Consider the following 22,354-nt stretch of genomic DNA (forward strand, 5'->3'; position numbering starts at 1 on the left):
CTCCTTTCAATACGATAATACTACAAGTCTTTTAATTCGTTTTTAATAGTCTTATGGCTCTCATCATCATAACGACGATTGTTATGCAAGTAATAAGCCCAACTGTACGTTTTAAGCGGATTTTAACCTATCAATTGATAATAGTATCATAAAAAACAGTAACATAATCAAAAAAAACAAACAAATATAATAAACGTGATGTTAATTTTGTTGAGAGTGGCCAATATTCGTCATGCCACTGTTAATATTTTATAGTTATGTGTATAAACTGCACTTCTATGTCAATAAAAAACATGGTTTAAGAACCGTAACAGCAAAAAATACCATCACGGATAATCTTAGACTTATAGAGTGTACTTATAAAACTCTTGATAGCTAAGTGTTTATTTAATATATTTATTGTTATTGTTGTTTAATCAAATTTTCTAGAAAATGATATTTATATTCTTAAGCTTTATCGAAGCGATGCTAATCTTGCAAATCCAGAGCCTGGAGAAATAAAAGCTATTAAGACCTGAAAGTTAATTGTTTGGAATTTTAAAGCCTAATGAGTTTATTTATGTTTGCTATGTATCTTAACCCATCTTGCATAATCAAGTTGACATTTTCAATGACGTTAATCGCATCAATAAATTTGTTAGGCCAACGTAAAATATGTTGTTTAAACGCTCATAATTCTTACTCAATAATTTTATCAAAATGTATTTCTGGTTGTTCAACAAATAACTTAACATGACATCAGAACACATCGAAAATTGTATAATCAAATTGTTGCATAGGCGTTGATGATTTTACAATGCTTCTATGTGATAAATTTGCATACAAAAAATTATAAGAGGTCAAAAATTCAATTTTATATGATGTTCTTTTTTTACAGCTTAAGCATGGCGGCCCAAATGATGACACCAGACACGCAGGTGATTTGGGTAACATAGTAGCAGATAACACAGGAATCGCTCAATTCTCATACCAAGACAGCCGGATCTCGCTAGTGGGCGCCCACAACATTTTGGGACGTGCTGTTGTCGTACATGCTGACACTGACGATTTGGGACGTGGTGGATTCCAAGACAGTTTGACCACCGGACACGCCGGCTCTCGATTAGCCTGTGGAGTCATTGGCATCTTGTAGGCACATATACTTAAATAATTAATTAAAAATATTGCTCAGTGGATGTTTTGCTTATTTTTCTTCTATAGTATTACTATTTTTGGTATTTTTGTACTCTTATTACTTGTGTCATTTTCACCTTTTTTTTTCATTTGGCTTAACGACATATTCCGTCAACATAATGTTCCATTCAAACACTTATAATTTTTTAAGTCGTATTAAGTATGATATTATACATTTTTTTTATTTATTTAAATTAAATTTACATTAAAAACAATAAACGCTTGGTTTATTTTCAAAACTTGCTTCATAGTTTATTTATATTTATATAACACTAAGCGTATCCAGCATCCTCAAACTGTATACTTAAATAGTATTGAAAGTGTAATCAAATTTAGTCTTCCTGGTAGCTATCATAATTTAAATGCTTTTCTATGCTAAATTTTATATTGCAATACATTTTTGTTATATTTTTACAAATGTAAATATTTAGTAGTACACGAGTTAAATATGTAAAAGAGACTGTGCAAGAAAAAAAGAAACTGAATTTTGAAATTGATTGAACTGTTGAGGAAACATGTTACTACACATAGCACTTAAACTTTATTGAGTAAAAACATGCATGTTTAACCGGAAATAAAAGAAGGGTTGGTTTTGTAAATAGGTTACATATTATATGAATAACACGCTAGAGTGTCGAAGACGGCAGTTATATTTTTCTGTGATATGTATTTTAGTTTAACATTGTTTAAACAATATAACACATTTTTTTTCTCAACATTGAACCACATGACTAATGCCTTTATTTGTTCATACATTAAACGTGACCTTATACAGAGTAAAAATGAGACAGCTACTAATAATGGAAGAAATAAATATAATCAATACTAAAAAAATATTTATTATTTTAATGGGTTAATATTATTCTATCTAAATAATAAAATGCAGAACCCTATTTGTCACTCAAACGGTTATAAGGATAAGAAGGCATGAAAATATTTGTTTTATTTATCGTTAGTTGTTAAAATAAAATGGTAATTTAATGTTCCCATAATAAAAAGTTATTGATTTTTCGTTATGAAATTTATATATTTAAACCATATTTTATTTATTGATGTACTATAAAAAATTTAAATTTCACAAAAAAAATAATATTATAAACTAGAAATACTAATTATACAGCTTTTATTTGGCCCAATTAACTGATGAAATTTATTTTACAAAATACATTTTCTAAGCTGTAATATATATTTTATTTAATAATTCAGAAAATTAAGAAAAAATAGATTACTAGCACTATTATCATACTTTTTGTTTCATAATTTTTCATACAAAGTATAATGTATTTAAGTGCCTTTAAATTTTTCCAGGTACAGTGCAAAATTATAATAGATAACCTTTTTTCTGATGTAAGTGTAATAATACTTGTGTTCTCATTTTATTTATACTTAGCAAATGTTCATAGAAATTTTAAATATTCTACAATTATTAAATTTTCACGATAGCCCCATATTGTTGAAGATAACAGTGTTAATTTTTATTAATGAGTAACGTTTTCTTATATAATCCAAGAAGGAACATATCTGAAATTAAAAATAATATATGTATTTATAAAATTAAGAAATTAAACATATATTTAGTTCCCTAGGAGCCATAAATCATTTTTCTAACCTCAAAAATTACACCAGAAATATCAAAAAATGAACGAAGATAATTTTTAAAGAAATCAAATTGTGTTAAAAACTGTTGCAGTAAATACCATAGTGAAAATTAGCCAATAGATATCAATTATCATAAAGAAGAGTTGTTTATATAAAACGAAGTAAATTATTTAAAAAAAGAAGATAACTAAATGGCCTTGACCTAATAAAATAAAATAATCCATAACACTTGAATTAATAAAAAACAATGAATAAGAATTTCGAAAATTGCATAAAAAACAATATACAAGGTTTTGTTTGACATTTTGTAGTTGACTAAAACGTTTTATTGATTATTTATTGTTCCACTTTTTGATATAAATAATATAAAGTTATGTTATTGTTATAATTTATACTTTTGGACTATTATCGTTCAATGGATTATGAACACATAATTTCAGCAGATGTCTGATAAGTGTGTAAATTATAGAACCTCCATTGAGATTTACTAATAAACATTTATCTAGAGTGTTGCTAAGTAAAGAATATTTCTAATTTTTTATCAGTGCGATACTTAGTCTTTGTAGATATTTTTATGTATCTTTTTTTATTTACAACATATTGCCAACACTTAAGCGAATTCCAGACAAAATATTAATAATGTCTTACAATTGTTAAGTTAATTGTCATTTTGTTAAAAATTATGACATCTATACTAACAAGATGCCAACCATTTATGCAAGTCATAGTGTATTTTTTTCATTCTAATTATAGTAGTAATACAGATCATAAAGTTCTGCAGACGTTGATAATTTAAATAATAAACATTTTGCAACTTCCATTGATAAATTACTTTTTGCACAATATATTTTTTTGACAAAAAAGAGTTTTTGCTTTTAAAGTTCTAAAAGTAAATGCGGTTATAAAAAAAGACTAAGTATGAACTGAACATTGTTATTGTTTCAAAATCATATAGTGGTACAATATAACTATAAAGTATAATGCAGTTTTTAAAAATAACAACCAGAAGAGAGCACAAAACCAATTTAAAACAGTTCCTACCCTTTAACCACAATATAGTCAAAACGTCAAAGATTTAACATTAATCATACTCGACGTCCCCTAATCTCACAGACACGTAACCACCTTTCTCTATTCCACATCAAAGGTCTAGATTGGTCTCATTAGAGTGAGCCGTTTTCCTCTGTTATATTCTTAGTGTAATCGCTTACATTAGACTATACTACTACTTTAATCTAATGTACACAATAAGGTTGCATAATAGCGTGAATAAAGTTCCTGTAGTGAAACTTTGATAATTATCATCTAACAATAGATGGCATTATACTTAACACTGTTGACCCAAAATTTAGAGAAATTATAAAGTTTCATAGTTTTGACACTTTAAATGGTCTTAAAGTCATTGAAAATAAAAACGATAACTATAAATTATAACAAATGTAAAATCAACTTAAATTTGTTTTATACCATTCGCTTATAAATATATTCTAAATTTACCAAATTCCGTTTTTAATTAAGCTTTTATAAATACTAATTATTTACCTAATTGTTACCTTTATTTAATATTATGAATTTAGTTAGTAAGGATAATTAAAATGTTAACATTTTTTTTTTTAATGTGCTAGTTAAATATTTAAGAATAACTTTTTCCCGTAAAAATGAATATTAAATTAATGAAAAAAGTTGACCACAAGCCCCATAGCGATTAAATTTTCCTTATTTACGAAGATGGATTTCATTACATTTACATTTTTATTAAAGCCTGATTATTTTTTAGCAAAACTAAGTCAGTCATATTTCATAATACCGAAAATGTATAGCAACGTGTATTAATAGCCACTTAGCCAACCAGCTGTGCATGACAGACGCTTAAAATAAAGTTTGTGAAATCAATCAAGGTTTCAAAATAACCGAAAAAAAATATTAAACAAATCTATTTGATTTTTTCCTAAAACGTTTTATTTTATTAAAAATAATCTAATCTAAAATAGTAAATCTGAATATTAAATCTAATATTTAGTGATAAATTAAAATTTAAAACTATCATCGAATCTTTTTGTTAAGCAATTAGATTTTATTAACAATAATAACCAAGAAAGTAGTATTTCTTGATTAAATATTAAAAAAGAAATTGATGTTATATTCGATAGTAAATTTATTTTAGTTGAGTAATTTTTCTCTTTGCCTCAGTCAGAAGTTACACCTAAGCATATTATAACAACTGGTTTAGTTTTAACATTTTACATTTCTCACAATTTATTCAACTTTATTGAGATAGACTTATAATATTATGTTGATATAAAATAAACATAAGCTGTATACTGTTAGTTCATTTATGGTACAAAACCTTAGTGAAAGAAACCTTTAACAGAGTACTTAATTTATTATTTTCACCTTCTTTGAGTGTTCAGATCAAAAGAACCTCATCAACAAAAATAGCTTTTAAATATTATATGCTTATAAAGGCTATTTAATTTTAAAAAGTAGTATAAATTATTATACTCAACTCGTATTTATCTATAAAATGTATCGTACTTTTTTCCTTATTTATATTACTTGCATACGTTTTATAATACAAATACCTTTTAGAATACGCTTGATAAATAAATTAAGTAGCCAAGAGTCAAATTATTGCTGCATTTTTTTAAAAATGAAACATTAGTTTTATACATAATTACATATATAATGTGTTATAATTTATCAAACTGTGTATTATATAGTATAATATTTTACGTTTCTTACTAATACTATTTTAATTAATATTTTATGCGGACTCCTATTTACTAAAATTTTCTCAAGGAAAAACTTAATTTCTTTGTATTGAAACTCTTATTTTTTTTTTTTTATCATATCATTCCAACCTAACCTAAATGTTTGACGACGGTAGTTGTTTTTTTACACTATCCCTTAAATATGAGTCTAGTTTTTTCATTTAATCAATTTTCAGCATATATTTAGTAATGCACTCAATTAAATTTACAGGGAGCCTGTAACACCCTGGGATAAGTCGCAAGGACATAAAAGTTCATCTTCACATATTTTGATATTGACCACAATTGCTGCTGCTACATCTTACACTATGTCATTGACAAACTTCTAAGAACTTTTAAGGTAAACAATATCAGTATCAATCGGCTATGATACTCACTACAATTTTAAAATTTCGAATGACAATTCAACTACAAATAAATTCTAAGTATAATACATAAATAATATTATTTTAAATAGATTAATTGAAAATATCAGGTGCCACTAAATATATCAAAATCTTACTTACCTCTATTAACATTTTTGAAATCTTATAACTTTAAAACAAACAAATATAAATATATAAGAGTAATATTAAGTTTTTAGTCAACATTATTTTTAATTTTATATTCATTTATATGTGATAAATTTATTAGTTTGTAAAATTATTACCTATTACGTATTAACTAATGTAAATAATATACATAATTAAATATTTAAGTATTATATTGTAATTTTAATTTAGCATAGTATTTACTATTTATTTCATTATAATTTATTATATTTGACGATACTCTCAGGACTATTTCATATATGAAATTGATAATTTTTTATGAATTATTTATTTATTTATTTTTTGGATTAATTGTTAGATGTTATACTTTTGATAATTTGTAATGTCTAATGTTAATAATGTCACTTTGTGCGAATTTTACATATAATAATATTAGTATAAGAATGTTTATAAATACGAGGTTTTAACCTAAATACCAAAATTATTGTTAATTATAACTTACTTTTTATTGAATTATTTGTTTAAAGTTTAATTAATTGATTGTGATTTATATATGTCTTTATACTGTGATCATAATTTATAAGTCATATATAATTCATAGTCAATCTTAATAAATACTTAACTTACTTAACATAAACAGATTTAATTATATAATTATCCTGATGCGTATGAAGCAAATATTATGGGGGTATAAAGGGGCGGCAGGAGTTATTTACCACCCCAAGTCTTAAATTAGTCTCCTAATCACTTGAAGCTTTACTAAATATCAAAAATAGTAACTTTGCCATGATAAAAATGAGTTTATTCCATATTATATTTATATAATATACAAATAATTAGATTAAATATTATTTAATTTGCACAATAAGAAATTTTACAAGTATTATATGTTCATTAAGCCCAGCACTTTTTGTAATCGTAACTAAAATATTAGAATAATCATTTCAGATTTAAAACCAAATCTAAATATTTACAAACGCCGTCTTGGGATCAGATTTGAATGTTTCATTGATTTTTGCAATTTGAGTGTAATAATTTTTTTTACATTTTTATCGTTTCTCAACGTTTTTAATTTCTTAAATTATATATATTTCTATGACTCCTATTATTTTTGTTTTTGCAATACTATGCCATCATAATATTAGCTTTAATGCAAAGCTGAGAAGTTAATTAATTTTACTATAATGTCTTTTAGCTTGTGAGAAGAAATTTCTTATTCATATTAAAATTATTTTATGATATGGTTTTTTTTGTGACTATCATTTATTTTCTCAGCTCTGACTTTACTATGATGTGATTTTTTTTTTGTCTGTTCCACTTTTTGTCAGCTCTCAATGAACCGATTTCTTTCAACGATACGTCAAAACACGTAAGTAATACAATATAAATTTGTAACAAAACAATCTCGTAATTGCCAACGACCATACCACGTTGAATACACCAGTTCTCGTCCGATCACTGAAGTTAAGCAACGTCGGGCGTAGTTAGTACTTGGATGGGTGACCGCTTGGGAACACTACGTGCCGTTTGCAATTTTTTAATTATTCGAAAAATGATACTCCTTTTACACTATTTAAGAGATTTAAGTTTAAATCGTGAAATTTAATTCACCAGATATTTAAATTGTTTTTTTTAATTAGGATTTAATATAAATTATTGTGTTCGTAAAAAATATATACTATATTTCAAATCCCTATCTAACTTACTGCATTTTTGAAATTAAGATTCTTTAAAAATTCGATCTAAAAAATAATACCATAATACATTTAACTAATGAATATCTTAGAAAAATTAAGTTTAAATTATTTTTTAAGTTATTAAGAAATAGAAGCAAAAAGTGAAAAAAAAATTTTAAAAATTGCAAACGGCACGTAGTGTTCCCAAGCGGTCACCCATCCAAGTACTAACTACGCCCGACGTTGCTTAACTTCAGTGATCGGACGAGAACTGGTGTATTCAACGTGGTATGGTCGTTGGCAGTTACGAGTTTGTTTTGTTACAAATTTATATTGTATTACTTACGTGATGTATTTACCGTCTCCCTATGAAAAATTTCTATACTGCTAGGGATGTAGGGGTAATTTTCTATTAGGTTGGTTTATGATTTAATTATCTATAAAATAACTTAAGTTTGACCTAAGAGACAAAGAAAATTTTTAGAAAAAACTTATATATTTACACATATGTAAATTTATTATGATAATATAATATTTATATTGCATATTAATACATAACTTATATTATAGAGTGTAAATCTCTTGAACAGTGTTTTTTTCTTCATAAATCTACTAAAAATTTTAATTCTCTATTCATTTCATATTCCGAAATTTGTTTGAATATAAAATATACGAAATGATAAGTAAAGACATCGTGCATCTATAAAAAAAATTTATATTGATTTGATCATTTTCAAAAGTTATGACAGTTTTAAGAAAAAAAATTTTAAAAAACCCAGCACAGGGGGGTCGCGGCACAGTGGTGACGTGGCATAGTTGGATCAAGTATAATGATATCTGACAGTGATTAAAATCACTGTAAAAAAAAAAACGCTTCGATGCAAATCTTTAGATAGTGTTTTATTTTAAAAAATTGGTGGATTATTCCAAAAGCTACATAATCTGCTAGTTCCTTATTTATATCCTGATTAAGATAAAGTATGTCAAATGAAAGATGTATATAAATACTACTTCTCATGAAAAAATTGTATTGATCCATACATTTTTCAAAAAGTTATAGCATAATAAAGTTAAATATGTTAAATACAAAATCGAAAATTTTCACACAAAAATAGCATTAGGTAGCCATTTTCACCGTGAAGGCAAAATAAAGTCCGAAATTTTCTTTTTACATAATAAAGTAGATTACATTAGCTTTAATTTAAGATATATATAAAAGTGTCAGACTTTCCGGAACACTATCAAAAGTCAAATTGAAAAAATTAATTTTTTGTGAAAAAGTTGTCATTTTAAATTCCCCCCTGTGGGCAGGTAAAAGGTCAGATATAAAAAAAAAATATACCAAATGAAAGATAATGATATCATGCATCTATATAAAAAAGTTATAGCAATTTTAAGTAAAAAAAATTGAAAAAATGTTGAAAATTAGCGATTTTTAAATTTGTAATTTTTTGGAGATTTCCCCCATTTACGGGAAAAGAGGGAAATTTTTTCAATTTTTGAGGGTAGTGACTTCGACTAGATACAATTTGTGATCTTTAGACGTATCATTGAAAGAAATCAGTTCGGTGAGAGCTGACAAAAAGTGGTAACAGACACAAAAAAATACACATCATAGTAAAAGCAATACCTTCTCAGCTTCGCATCGAAGCTAAAAGGAATATTTTCAAAATTATTATTAGTTATAAGTTAGTCAAATTTATGTTACCTTTAAAAAAATTTAATTTAATACCATTACAAAATTATGGATGGTTCTAAAAATAGTTTTAAGTTCATAAATCAAGATTTATATATTAATTATGTACAACTAAAAAAAATGAATATATTTGTTATTAATGTCAATATTAAGGAATACCTAAAAAAATGGTAAAACACTGGATTTCAAATCATTAAGTTAAAGGTGTAAGTAATATGTATCCCTCTTATTATTCTTTAACGAAAGGAACATAAGAAGAACTATTTTGAGATACTAATTACTTTTTTTTTACTAGTTTATGTGGCGCATTTATTAACCATTAAGGAACAATATTTACTAGATAGTATTATATCACTTGAAAAATTATTTGCTTTGCAAAAATAATGAGTCACTTATGATACTAGATATACTATATTAAAATTAAATTAAAAATATTAATATGTTAATGACACAAAGAAATTTGAAAAAGTATTGTCATAACAAGCTTGTGTTATTGAAAAATCTTTTTATTACAAAACAAAGCACATATAAATTTTAAAAATTATCACATTAAAAAAAACTTGATTATTAAACAATAATTTACAAACATTTTTCATTTATCTATTAATTTTTTTAAATAATTTACTAGTCATACATTACTAAGCAATTATATGTATAAATGATTATGCAATACACTATAAATAAAAGATATTAGGGAAACAATTCATATAATCTTATTAAGTAATCAGATAAATCTGTTGTTTAGTCTATGAATAATATATACAACAGCTTACACAATGTTTTATTCAATTTAACAATATTTATTTGAATTTTTATAAATCATTCTTCAAAGATAAACTATTTTTAAAAGTACTTATAATGCTGTTATTTGATTGAGTATCTGACCACTGACTTGAACACGAACAGTGGCAACTACTGTTGGAACTTGACGTTGCTTCTATTAATTCATTTTCTTGAATCGATTTATTTGCTCTAGTATCTAACAACATCACATTCATAGTTTCTTCTAAAATACGTGTTTCAGGAAAATCAACCTAAAATCCAAGCAGATTAGAAATAGGTACAATATTTAAAAGTATTTTACCGACTTTTGTATGTTTCTTATCAGTTGCATAAACTATTGAAGTACAACAGACTTCTGCTACTTTTTTCACAGCACCTCCTGGGCCATAAAAAGTCCAGCAACAAATTTCATTAGATCCAATCACGTCCTTAATAAATAAACCACGTTCTCTATGCTTCTCGGCTAATTTATCAAAAAGTTCAATGTTTTTCAATAGGTTATCATCAGAAGCTCTATAATGTTAGTTTAAATAACAGTTAACATTTAACATCTCTAACAATAACAATATATTATATCATAAAATAAAATATTTACCCAGTATAAGAATATTTATTGTTATGTCGATTAATAGCAAATTTCACTACGGGCTGAAACAGAAAAAAACTATTTTCATCTGTCAAATATTTTTAAATAAAGTAATAGCAGTAAGGTAAATGCATATAAAATATAAATTTATAATAACACATATAAATAGGATTATACTAAACTAATTGACTATTATTATATATTAATGTAGTAACATGACTTTTCAGGTATAAATTACAAAAAATATTAATATTCATACATTTTTTACTTTTTAATTTTATGACTCTAAGAATAATCAATATTTTCAATGTAAAAACTAAAAAGTTAGTTAAAATAATTTGTAATTTTTTTGAATGATAAATGCACACAAATATAAAAGAAAGATTTTGAAAAGATATCAACTATCAACATAAGATAATGAATTGTAGAGTTAACTTATATGTAACAATATTCAAAAGTTAATTATATCATTTTTTTAGAAACAAAACATATTTCAGTTTTTTTGTCATAATTATTAAATAAAAAAATATATATATATATCATATTGACAGTTATAGTTAATTTATTTGATTCACATAAAATTCAAATTAATGACAAGAACTCATATAATTGAAATTGACCTATTTCAAATTAAATCAAATATAGTTGAAATACAAATTTGAATACAGTATGAAATATATCAAAAATATTATGCAATCTATTTATATTGTAAGTTATAGCAAAACCTCATAACTCAAAATTTTTATTTACTTATATATTTATTTTAATAAATATATATCATATTTTTATGTCTACTGACCTCTCAAGAAAAAATATTTCATTGTAAATTTATCGTATAAACACTCAAATCTTTTTTGTTATTTACAAAAGCAAATGCATATGCAAAATCAAAAAGATTTTTGCTTCTTCTTTAAAATTCAAAGTTACTTAAAAGGTTTTATTATGTACCTGACAATATATAACTGTAATTGTAAATGTTTTAGTATAGTTAAACTTTTATTAATATTACCTTCGAACTAACAGATATCAATTTTTGAGTTTCATTTTGAGATGTCGTCAACGTAACCCATGTAATATTTGTATTTTTGTTTCTCTTTTTTTGTAAGGCTTGTTCACACGCTTCAGATAGTTCAACTACTCCATAGTATTTTGCTTCAGCTAGTATTTCTGATATTTCAACACAAGATGCTGGAAGAGGAACTGAACCATCTCTCAAGAAATTCAAAATAGTACCAAAATGTTTACCACAACGATCAATGAAAGTCCAACCTAACATTAAAAGTGTAAAGTTTCATTTTTGATTAAATTCTTTAAGAAAATAATGAATATTACCCATCATAAATAAACTTACCTTCTGATTCAGATGATTGTGAAACATTTCCAGAATCTGTTAAAACAAGTTCTCGAAGTTTGGAGTCTAATTTTGTAAGTGTAGTTACAGTTGTATAAAATAGAGAACCACCAATATTTAACTTGACATAATTAGAAACTTCTTGTTTAGTTTCATTTAGTAGACCCATCGAAAAAATAAAATAAGTAAAAAACGTAAATTATAAATCAAATATCAATTTAAAAACATCTCATAATGAAAACTTTTACGTCGCAGTCATAAACATAGAAATACTATAAACATCACAATTTTTACAAATTTATTATCACAAATATATGTTATCATTTATTTATATCATTTCGTTTAAATAACGTAACAAATAGCGTAATATTATTATTCAGTATACCATCTGTACTGAGTAATAGTATTCATTAATATTTAGGTCCAGTCACGTTTTTACTATTACTTAAGAGTATGTTAATAAAAAATAAATGTTTGAAAATATAAGCGAATTAAAATTTTTTTTCAAACATTTGAAGAAGATAAAAAGCTTTGAGGGAAAGTTTAAAAATCAACTACTTGTCAGAACGATTAGAATAGTTTTTAGAGTTGTAATATTTTATTTATCTCTTTGAAGTACTATTAGTAAATACTGGCTTAACTATATTTAATTTTTAGATAAATTTTTACGAAATTAATGTTATTTAAATAATGATGTCAGAAGTATAGAGGTATAAATTATTCATGTGGGGTTATGAAAATAAAAAACACCATTCACTTTTCTGTATAAATTGATTACAAGTGAAAATGTTTAAAGAAAATAATTTTAAATTATAAAAAAAAATAACATTCCCATTTTTAATACAATTGCTCATTAAATTAGAGAATAATACATTCTATAAATAAGTTATTTATATGACAAACACAAATTATCTAATAACTCAGACAAGAATTTTTTATTACTTAAAATGTAGTCCAAATAATAAACTAATCCAATAGAAAATAGGTTAGCAATTTAATGTAAAGATAATAAAATTCCACAAATATTAAAAAACATAATAATTGAACAATATTTTTTTTATAATAATAAAGTATAATTACTTTATATCCAAAATATGAATAATTACATTTTTCTCATTTAAACTTAATTATTTAACAAATATTAAATGTAAAATAAAAAACACTTTTAACAATTTAATAAAAATGAGTAAAGTACTTAAAAATTATTTATATAGATTACATGAAAAATAATACACAGTGGTCCATAATATTTTGACAAATTTAATAATTTTGCTCCAATAAATATGCAATATTTTTTTTTATTGATAATTTTCAGTTTTGAACTATATTAAAATCATATTTTTAATTATGAAATATAAATAATAAAAAATTTAATTTATTTGTAAGTTATTAGATTTGTCAAAATATTCTCGACCACCTGTATATTAGGCATAAAAAAAAAAACACATTCCAATATCACAATATCAATGGACATTTTTTGTTCAATAAAAATTGGTAAAAATTTTTTCAATTAATAATTATTTAAATAAGATAGTAAATTGGTCAAAAATTCTATCAGTATTTTAAGTATTAGATTTATACAAATACATTAGAAGGCTAAATACTATATATTATAAATAATGTAATATAACAAATTAAATAATATAATATTTAAATTAATTATTTATTATTTATAATAATAATAATATTAAAAATATATTAATTGTACTGTTTATAGTAAATTGAGAATTAAGAATAGTTAAATCACCAAATTATGAAAATTCGCAACAAAAGAAAGTATTATTATACTTTTAAGACAACATTTAAAAGAATACAATAATATTCATAATAATTTGCATAAAAAATATCTTTCTTCCAATCACATATAATTTATTAAATGGGTGAAATAAAAAATAAATAATCCTTTGTTTTTATTAAAATCTTGGTAAAGATAATACAGATAATAGTACAATAAAAGAAAAGCATTTAAGTTCAAGAGAAATATAGCTGTGTAATAATAGTTGGACAAATTTAAATTATTTTTATTTACAACTCTTCTTTTAGCAAAGTATATCGATTTTTAGAAGGTGCCAATTTCTTAAATGTTGATTCAGGAGGCCATGTCTTTTGTTCAATTGGTTGATCATTATTTACTAACTCAGTAATTATTATATCTTGAGGACCTAAATGATATTCTCTATGCAATTTGCCAGAATAGAGATCATCAATAAACTGTTTTAAACGGTCATGTTGTGTGTAATCCACATCTTTTGGTAGTTGATACATATGTTTGAAACTATCAATTACTATTACTGGTAAGTCAGATTCTTGTTTTCCTAAATGTTGTAATGGATGAGCAAACTTTAAACCATCAGCTGTCAAAAAATTGACTCTCTCTGAAAATTATGAATGAAACATTTCCTATTAATTAAATATTTTTATGGTAATAATCAAGCTTGTTAAAAAATTTGGACTATTTACGTTTTTCTTCTAAGAGATGAGTGCTTACGATTTCCTTAAATTTTTTAACCGATTCAAGATTATTAGGGTTGTAAAAAAATATAAAGAATGGTAAGCCTTCTTCAGTGATTTCTTCAGCATTTTCAAATGTTATTTCACGAACCATTGGTACACAATTAGAAGTAGCCCAAATATTCAAAGCATCGTAATCTGAGGGTTCACCTTCAAATTTTAAGTGTTCTGATTCTGGAGAAGAATGATCTGGCCTAAATACAACTATAGTGTCATTTGATGTGAGACCATGAGATGCCCCAAATGATACACTAACAAAAGAGATAAATGTACTGAATTATATATCATCATATTTTAAATAAAAATCATTTTAATTGTAAAACATAATTTTTAATTACCCAATCCCAACATAAAAGCCACAATCATCTTTGAGATTTTTAGCAACTTTTTTAAACACATGATAATCCTTGGATTCTTTATTATGAATATAACCAACAATAACCCTTTTTTTTTCCTGTATAATCAAAAAAAAGTTATTTTTTCAACATTTATTCTAATAAATAACTAATACATTATCCGCTACTGAAATTTAATTGGGAGTAATGATTATAATAAATACCGTATTTAAATAAACCAGTTCAGAAATACATCCTATAATACAAATACCAAATACATAAATAAAAATAAATTTTGATGGACATATAATAATGTCATAACCTGTTTTCAATGCTAGATAGCCATAAACATCAAACTTAAAAAAAGTTCTTATAAAGAAAAGACTTTGTGCTTTTCACAGTGCTTTATGGTGGAATAATTCTTTTAAATTACTAAATTAAACATTTTTTTTCCAAAAATAAGCAATCTTCTTACATCGATAGTATCTTTAGAAACAACTAAATTTGATACGTCTTGAACTGGGTCTTCGAGTTGGTTTTGTACATAAGATACAAATGCATCAACTGATCTCTTACCCCTGTATTCTCGTTTAGCAGGTTGACCATTTATCAATACTTTTATAGTAGGATATTTAGTTATTTGAAATCTGGAAGCTACAGCAGCTGAAATACAAATAAAAAATGAATTATAAAACCAATTACTAACACTAAAAGTGTAACTTACTTTCAGTATCACAGTCTACTTTTCCTAGGACAACTTTGCCAGGTTGCTTGTATAATTCAGCAATTTTATTAGCAGCTTCATTAAATATTGGAGTAAGCATACCACTAAATCGACACCAGTCTGCATAAAAGTTAATTATAACAAGCTCATTGGATGCTACAACAAATAACCATAAATCAAATAAGCATTCAAAGAAACTCATAGTACCTAGGTATTCCTATAATTTTTCAATATGTAAGCAGTTAAAAAATAATATTACCATTTAAAAACTTTTAAAATTTATAATACTTAGGAAATTGTAAAATATTTGTAGATATTACATCAAGTCTAGTTAAAGAATCACACTGTATATAATTATTTTACTACAGTTACAATATTTGAAAAATGTTTCTATAATGTGTACATTTTAAAATGCATTTATTTATTTATTTTCTACAAAGAATGAAGAAAACTTTTTTTTAAGATATAATTTCAATTAATGCCATTATTATTTTAGTTCAAATCCAATAAAATCTAATATTTTTATATGAATATATCAAGAAATTAGGTAGAAGAGAAGATTTAACCACATATTTTAATAAAGTGTATAAACTTAAATTATATAACATTTTTTCCTGAGCTGATAAAAAATAAAGTAATAAAAATTATAATATTTATATATTTACTAACAATAAAACTTATATTAATAGACTTTGAATTCAATTTAAATAGATTATTTACTTAACTTTTGAGTATGAAATACTTTTGTAGTGCTTCTCTATATAAATAATATCACAAACATTAATAACTTTAATGACTATTATTTTTAGATAGGTATTTCTTGTAACATAATATTGATACATTAAACAAAATTTTTGGCTCTTTGAATTTTTCCATAACTAATAACCATTTCACTAATATGTTAGAATTAAGAGAAATATTGTAAGCTATGAATTATATATATACAATATAAAACAAAAAAAATAATTATCAAGAAAATTTTTTATAAAAATGATAAAATTACTAAGTAATTAATGTATAATTAAAACTGGATATTAACTTATGTTGATAACAAATTAAAAATTTCTAGTTAATTACACAAAATTGAACTAAAATGTTATTAAGAATAATTTACTATATCAATTCATACCCAAATAGAATTTTTTTTTAATAATATAATATAATGTTGTTTTTATATATATTTTTAACATTATTTTTTAAAAATTAACCCAATTTTGTACATTTATTGGTGGGGTAAAATTTACTATAAGACTTAAAAAATCACCTTTGCCTATGTATATAGTAAAATGTATTACATAAATAATATGTACTATCTAAATACCAATATTTGTTTTTCTATAACCTAATAGCACAATAAAACTATTTAGTAATAATTTTTTAGAATAAAAATTACCTAATGTCATATCAATATTTTTACTATTAAGAGGTAGAGCACCATCCACAATTTTGGTTTCAAGTTGCACATCTTCATCAAAATGTATACTGTTACTTTGTATACTATGGTCTAACCTACTTTTACATTGTATTGAATTTAAATGCAATAAAGCCTATTAGGAAACATATATAATTTATACATATTTAGATTTTAGTAAAAATAACATATTAAACTTACACAAGAGATCAATAATATAAACAGTATATTAATAAACGAAGTCCAGGAATTAAAAATCATGTTTTATAAGTATAATGTAGAAAACATTGGCACGAAAAAAATTCCAATGATATTAATTTATAAATAAATAATTGTCATTCAAATAAATTATAGCACTAACTTTCCGTTTAAAATTTGTAACTATTCATTAACAATTTAGACGTCATCCGGTAAAACGTAACGATGTTAATATCGACTGATAAGGCTAATTAGTACCCCTGAGGATTTCTTAAAAATTTGATAAGAGATATTTGTTATATTTAATTAGGAGTTGACCTTTAATGACGGTGATAAAAATTTATGATTTATAAAAATCAGAACACTAATCTTTTTTAGAAGGGGTGTTGTATACAAATTTGACATTGTAATTGTTCAATACAAGAATGAATTAAGTCAAAAAATATATTATTCTTTTGACTAGTAGACTGTAGCTTACTCAACTGATATAGAATGAAATTATTACCAGATAAAAGAATTTTATCAGTAAAAGTGTCTTGATTATAAAAATTAATTTTTTTTTTTTTTAATAATTAGGTTAATTATTCACTTTATATTTTTTTCAAAAATTAAATTATTATCTAACTTTAAAAGGTATTAAATCCATTTTTCAAGACGGTGTCAATTAAAAAAAGGTCCATAACTGTCTAATCTAAATGACATTAGTTCTTATGGAATAATAAAGGTGCAAATAACTATTTTTTGATTATTTTGTAAAAAACATAATTTAAACAACAAAAATTTAAAAATTGGTAACTATCTAATACAAATTCTGATAGCGAAATTCAAAATTTATTAACATTTGTATCGATTAAAACTGTATTTTATCAGATTTAAACCTGTATTTTTTCTTAAGCCAATAACTGAAACCTTTACCCTATACTGTAATTTTTTTTTTTTTTGGTTTTTTACAGTAGAGTATAAAAAAAATAAAGGCCTTGGTTATAAAAAATTCTGACCTTAAACTGTTCGCTAAAAAAAATGGTTAAACTACATCTGTGTGGAAGCTCCTATTGTAAAATTTAAGAATTCATGAACATATAAGTTCAAATAGTTAAGTTGGTAGCCTTATAAGCAATTAAAGAAACTTCTTTCAAATATTTTTTTTTAATTTAGCAATTAAGTACAAGTTATTTGAGTACACGATATACAGAATGACACTCGCTGACAACTTAAATAACTTTTGATACAATTAATATTTTTTTTAATATTTAATATACTTATGGGCTATAATAATGATGTAATAAATATCATTTTTATAATTAAATAAAAAAAAATATATAATTTTAAAAATTTACGAGAAATGTTTAAAAAAAAATTCAAAATAGCCATTTTTTAGAATCAATTTTAAGAAATAATTTGGGGAAAACATTTCTCGTTAATGTTTTGTAGTTAATTTTCTGTAACATTTTAAATTTGATAAAAATTCGGATTTTTCTTTATTTATTCTACGATATAAAACGCTGGCGGGAGAGCACCTTTGCCACGAATTGATGATGCTCCGACATTTACATACTTCGACATTTGACAAAGTAGTAATTGTTACGAACATCTGGTACTCCGACCATCTGATATCATAGGTTACCAAAATTACGACGGATTTTACTCCGACATTAAATTTAAAAAATGAGACAGTAAAAACTCCGACATTATCGATAGTTTGATTATGCATCGAAAGTTATATTATATTTCGATTGTATTGTTAGTAATAGGGCGCATTGATCGTATATGTTGCAACGTCAGGGTCACGTGGCTACAGAAACACTACATTATTAAATTAATTATATTATTATTAATAATATTGTAAAATTTAAATGTTCTATTCAATTAGCATTTATTTGCTACTATAGTTATTATACAATAATATACATTTTGCTTATTATTTTCTGGTACAATTTCTCACATTTGACATATGTTATTAATGGAACAAATGCATTTTACAGCCCCATCGAGTTTTTTCATTTTTTTTTTGTTTTAAACGTGTATTTTTCAATGCTTTTTTCAAAAGTGTTTGAAAAAATTGTCGGAAAAAATTGGTTCAAAAGTTATAGCTTTTTAAAGTTGAAACGTCAAAAACTAAAAATAGCTCAAAAATTTTTTTTTTTTTTGTTAATTTTTGGGATTTTTTCTCATGATACTATTGTGAAACTATAATGACGTAATTATTACATAATATCCTCATTCTAAAAATCCTAAAACCAAAATTATCTTTAAAAATAAGGATTTTCCAAATTTTTTTTTCAAAACTACGCACATCAAATTTACGCAATACGAAATAAAAATAACAAGAAACTCAATTAATTCAATTTGAGCAAAAAAAAAAAAGACCACGATGTGGTGTTTTACATAGAATTGTTAATTCAACAAAATAAAAATTTTTACTGTTTATTATGTACACCAATTAACACTTGTTGTAAACAAAAAAAAATACTATTACATTAGATATTGTTGATATTAGTTAAGTTGTTGAGGTATCAAAATATACTTACTAATATCTTAATGTTATAATGTTGAGTTATACAAACCCATTTAAATATAAGTTGTGGTCACCTACGCCTGCCGGCTCCGGTGACCGATTCGAGCCCCTTCGGGACTCTCATGGGATGGGGGCTCACGCCCCCAAACCCAACCTATTTAAAACCATTCGACTGAAATTCTCAGTGACCCAACAAGTATAAAACCTTGATGTTAAAATGGTGATATAATATTGAAAAAATAGATCAAAAAAAATTAAATTTATTTACTTCAACACTACCTTAACACGTTTAATGTACTCATAAATACTCTTAAATTTACTATTCCTCGGTAACTACATCATCGAGAATACTTTTTATAGTTAATTAATGAAAATTATCAAAAAAAAACAGCAGTATATAACAAAATTTGTATATGATTATTGAAATCTTTGAAAGCTCATAACTTTTAAACTAGACTTCGCCGACAAAAAATTTTTATATATTCTTAGTCGGTATGAAAAACTAAATTGATTTAAAAAAAAAAATTTGAAAAATCTCGATGGGGTGGTAAAATGCATTTAAGCCGTTATTAATACTCGAATGATAATAGTCATTCATTAAGTTACATAAAATTAATAGTGTTTAATACAAATGTACATTTTTGAAAAAGTTTTCTCTATTGTTAGAATATATATTTATCTTTGAGAATTTTATTTTTTAATTATCCAATAATTACAAAATATTTTCATCAAATCAAAAAACTGTTAGTTAACTGTTTTTTCAGTCGATCCACAAAATTTTATCTAATAGTAACTTATTTTTTAACATCTAAGAGATCCATTTGAAAACTAATTTTACTATAACAAATATGTGTTGTAAAAATTGTCTTGTGCAATTTTATTAGTGATTAATTCCTAAGTGTGTAATATTAAAAAATAATAACTAATATAACACATAAAATTGTTTGTACAATATAAAATCATTCTTGGGTATGTCTGGATTTTTTCCTGTGCTGCATTAGGATATCTAAGTATAAAATAACACAGTATATCCAACTTCAATGCAGTAATTGTTGAACACATTTTTTTTAGTCTTATTACTTTCTGGAAGTTTCTTCCAATAGGTTTTTATAGACTCAGAAGAGTATGATTAATTTTTCTTTCAGCAATTTTAATTGAAAATTAATTACTAAAATTATTTTTAACTTATATTAAAAAAAATTAAAATAGTATTAAACTGTGTAAGTTTTGCTACAAGTCTAATATGAGTTATGCTAAGAATTAGTAAGTTTTGGTTATATATAAGTAGAATTAATTTTTTCTTATTTAAAAATTCTGTGTGTCATCTAAAATTAAAAATATATTAACTCATCGTTAAAAAAATTTAATTTTGTGACATGAGTTTTATAATCAATGTTAAATTATAAGTAAAACCATTATAATCTCCAGTGGTGGTGCTCAAAGAAAAGTTAAAAATATTAAGGAGTAAAAAATTATTTATTTAAAGTTCTTTTTGTTTAAAATCTAATATACATTTATTGAAATCAGTTTAATATTTCCTTGAAAAAAATATCTGAATAGCCTTTCCTTTTTTTAATAATAATTAAATTTGTTGGACAATTTTCTCAGTGGTCCAGTGAGAAAAAAAATCTTAAATTTAATGAGGGCCTTCTGAGCCAGGCCGACACTGCGAAAAGATGATTATTTTGCCAATGTTTTCATCTCGTTAGCTTAACACGTATCCTGCAAATACAAATGTATTGTTTTATAAATACAAAATGAAGTTTTTTTTAAAATTTGAATTAATTTTATATGTACTTTTTAGAATATGAAAGCATATTCCAAAAAAAATAAAAATTAATTTTCAAAATAAAATCACGTAATGTAATGTATTATGTTTTGTAAAAATGTAATTATATATATATATATGTCCTATAAAAAAAGTTGTACAGTTTCAATATTACATTATTATATTTGATTTCCATTTAATGAGAAAAAATGAATAATTGTTTGATTATCAATCATGCTTATAAATTAAAATATTTCACTCTATACGTGTATTTGACAAAACTTCAAATAATCATAATGCAAATGAAAAAAATTGAACTATTATTTAATGAATTAACTGCATATTTTTAATCGAGTTAGTTAAGTTTAAAACCAATTTACTTAACAGAAGATTTTTGTAAGTTTATGATAAATCATAAACTATTGTTCACTATTAACTTATAACTGCCTTGTGTTTACTTAATTTGACTAGAGCGTAGGAGTATTGCAACAAAATATTTGGGAACTCTAATTACATAATTTTTTACCTAATCTAAAAAAATATTTCTATACAACAAGAAATACAAATTAATTCATTTTCGGTATAATCTATGGCAGAATTTTAGGAGACAAAGCCCCCTCAAGTCTCTCCAGATTGCGGTCAAATCCAAACTGGACTAAATTAATTTCGTTACCCACCTTTGAACAATGAAATGATATTAAATCATATTTTTGTTTGATTTCATATGACACTAATTGTAATGACAGTTTTAGAGAATGGGATACCG

At 24.1% G+C, this 22,354-nt stretch overlaps 2 protein-coding genes, 1 long non-coding RNA gene and 2 other non-coding genes across 5 annotated transcripts; 1 reads left to right on the forward strand and 4 right to left on the reverse strand.

Annotated features, from left to right (window-relative positions):
* Nucleotides 1-7,447: 7,447 nt before the first annotated feature.
* Nucleotides 7,448-7,566, forward strand: LOC126903384 (5S ribosomal RNA). Its single transcript, XR_007703482.1, has one exon. It is a non-coding gene; the product is annotated as a 5S ribosomal RNA (ribosomal RNA).
* A 327-nt stretch (nucleotides 7,567-7,893) lies between these two features.
* LOC126903385 (5S ribosomal RNA) lies at nucleotides 7,894-8,012 on the reverse strand. Its single transcript, XR_007703483.1, has one exon. It is a non-coding gene; the product is annotated as a 5S ribosomal RNA (ribosomal RNA).
* Nucleotides 8,013-10,022: 2,010 nt separating this feature from the next.
* LOC126901363 (BTB/POZ domain-containing adapter for CUL3-mediated RhoA degradation protein 3-like) lies at nucleotides 10,023-12,423 on the reverse strand. Its single transcript, XM_050677770.1, has 5 exons — nucleotides 12,127-12,423; nucleotides 11,785-12,044; nucleotides 10,785-10,837; nucleotides 10,495-10,702; nucleotides 10,023-10,440 (listed from the first exon to the last, which is right to left on the reverse strand). The coding sequence occupies exons 1-5, from the start codon at nucleotides 12,293-12,295 to the stop codon at nucleotides 10,219-10,221; spliced, it is 912 nt and encodes a 303-aa protein (XP_050533727.1). The 5' UTR covers nucleotides 12,296-12,423; the 3' UTR covers nucleotides 10,023-10,218.
* A 1,589-nt stretch (nucleotides 12,424-14,012) lies between these two features.
* Nucleotides 14,013-17,539, reverse strand: LOC126901164 (endoplasmic reticulum resident protein 44-like). The gene is made up of 7 exons (XM_050677458.1): nucleotides 17,309-17,539; nucleotides 17,090-17,243; nucleotides 15,697-15,852; nucleotides 15,448-15,635; nucleotides 14,976-15,091; nucleotides 14,587-14,888; nucleotides 14,013-14,501 (listed from the first exon to the last, which is right to left on the reverse strand). The coding sequence occupies exons 1-7, from the start codon at nucleotides 17,366-17,368 to the stop codon at nucleotides 14,152-14,154; spliced, it is 1,326 nt and encodes a 441-aa protein (XP_050533415.1). The 5' UTR covers nucleotides 17,369-17,539; the 3' UTR covers nucleotides 14,013-14,151.
* On the reverse strand, nucleotides 15,196-15,441 carry LOC126901165 (uncharacterized). The gene is made up of 2 exons (XR_007702987.1): nucleotides 15,295-15,441; nucleotides 15,196-15,228 (listed from the first exon to the last, which is right to left on the reverse strand). It is a non-coding gene; the product is annotated as an uncharacterized LOC126901165 (long non-coding RNA).
* Nucleotides 17,540-22,354: the final 4,815 nt, after the last annotated feature.

The sequence above is a fragment of the Daktulosphaira vitifoliae genome, unplaced genomic scaffold (genome assembly GCF_025091365.1).
Source record: "Daktulosphaira vitifoliae isolate Bord-2020 unplaced genomic scaffold, ASM2509136v1 Scaffold_3, whole genome shotgun sequence".
In the NCBI taxonomy this organism is placed as follows: Eukaryota; Metazoa; Arthropoda; class Insecta; order Hemiptera; family Phylloxeridae; genus Daktulosphaira; species Daktulosphaira vitifoliae.

Excerpts from the sequence above, each read along its gene's own strand:
- LOC126901363 (XM_050677770.1), bottom strand. The coding sequence starts at position 12,295 with ATGGGTCTACTAAATGAAACTAAACAAGAAGTTTCTAATTATGTCAAG. Across the intron at positions 12,045-12,126 it reads ACAATCATCTGAATCAGAAG|GTTGGACTTTCATTGATCGT; the intron begins GTAAGTTTATTT and ends TTTTAATGTTAG. Across the intron at positions 10,838-11,784 it reads TGATATCTGTTAGTTCGAAG|CCCGTAGTGAAATTTGCTAT; the intron begins GTAATATTAATA and ends TTTCTGTTTCAG.
- LOC126901164 (XM_050677458.1), bottom strand. The coding sequence starts at position 17,368 with ATGATTTTTAATTCCTGGACTTCGTTTATTAATATACTGTTTATATTA. Across the intron at positions 15,853-17,089 it reads AAATATTGATATGACATTAG|CATCCAATGAGCTTGTTATA; the intron begins GTAATTTTTATT and ends TATTTGTTGTAG. Across the intron at positions 14,502-14,586 it reads TCATCTCTTAGAAGAAAAAC|AGAGAGTCAATTTTTTGACA; the intron begins GTAAATAGTCCA and ends CATAATTTTCAG.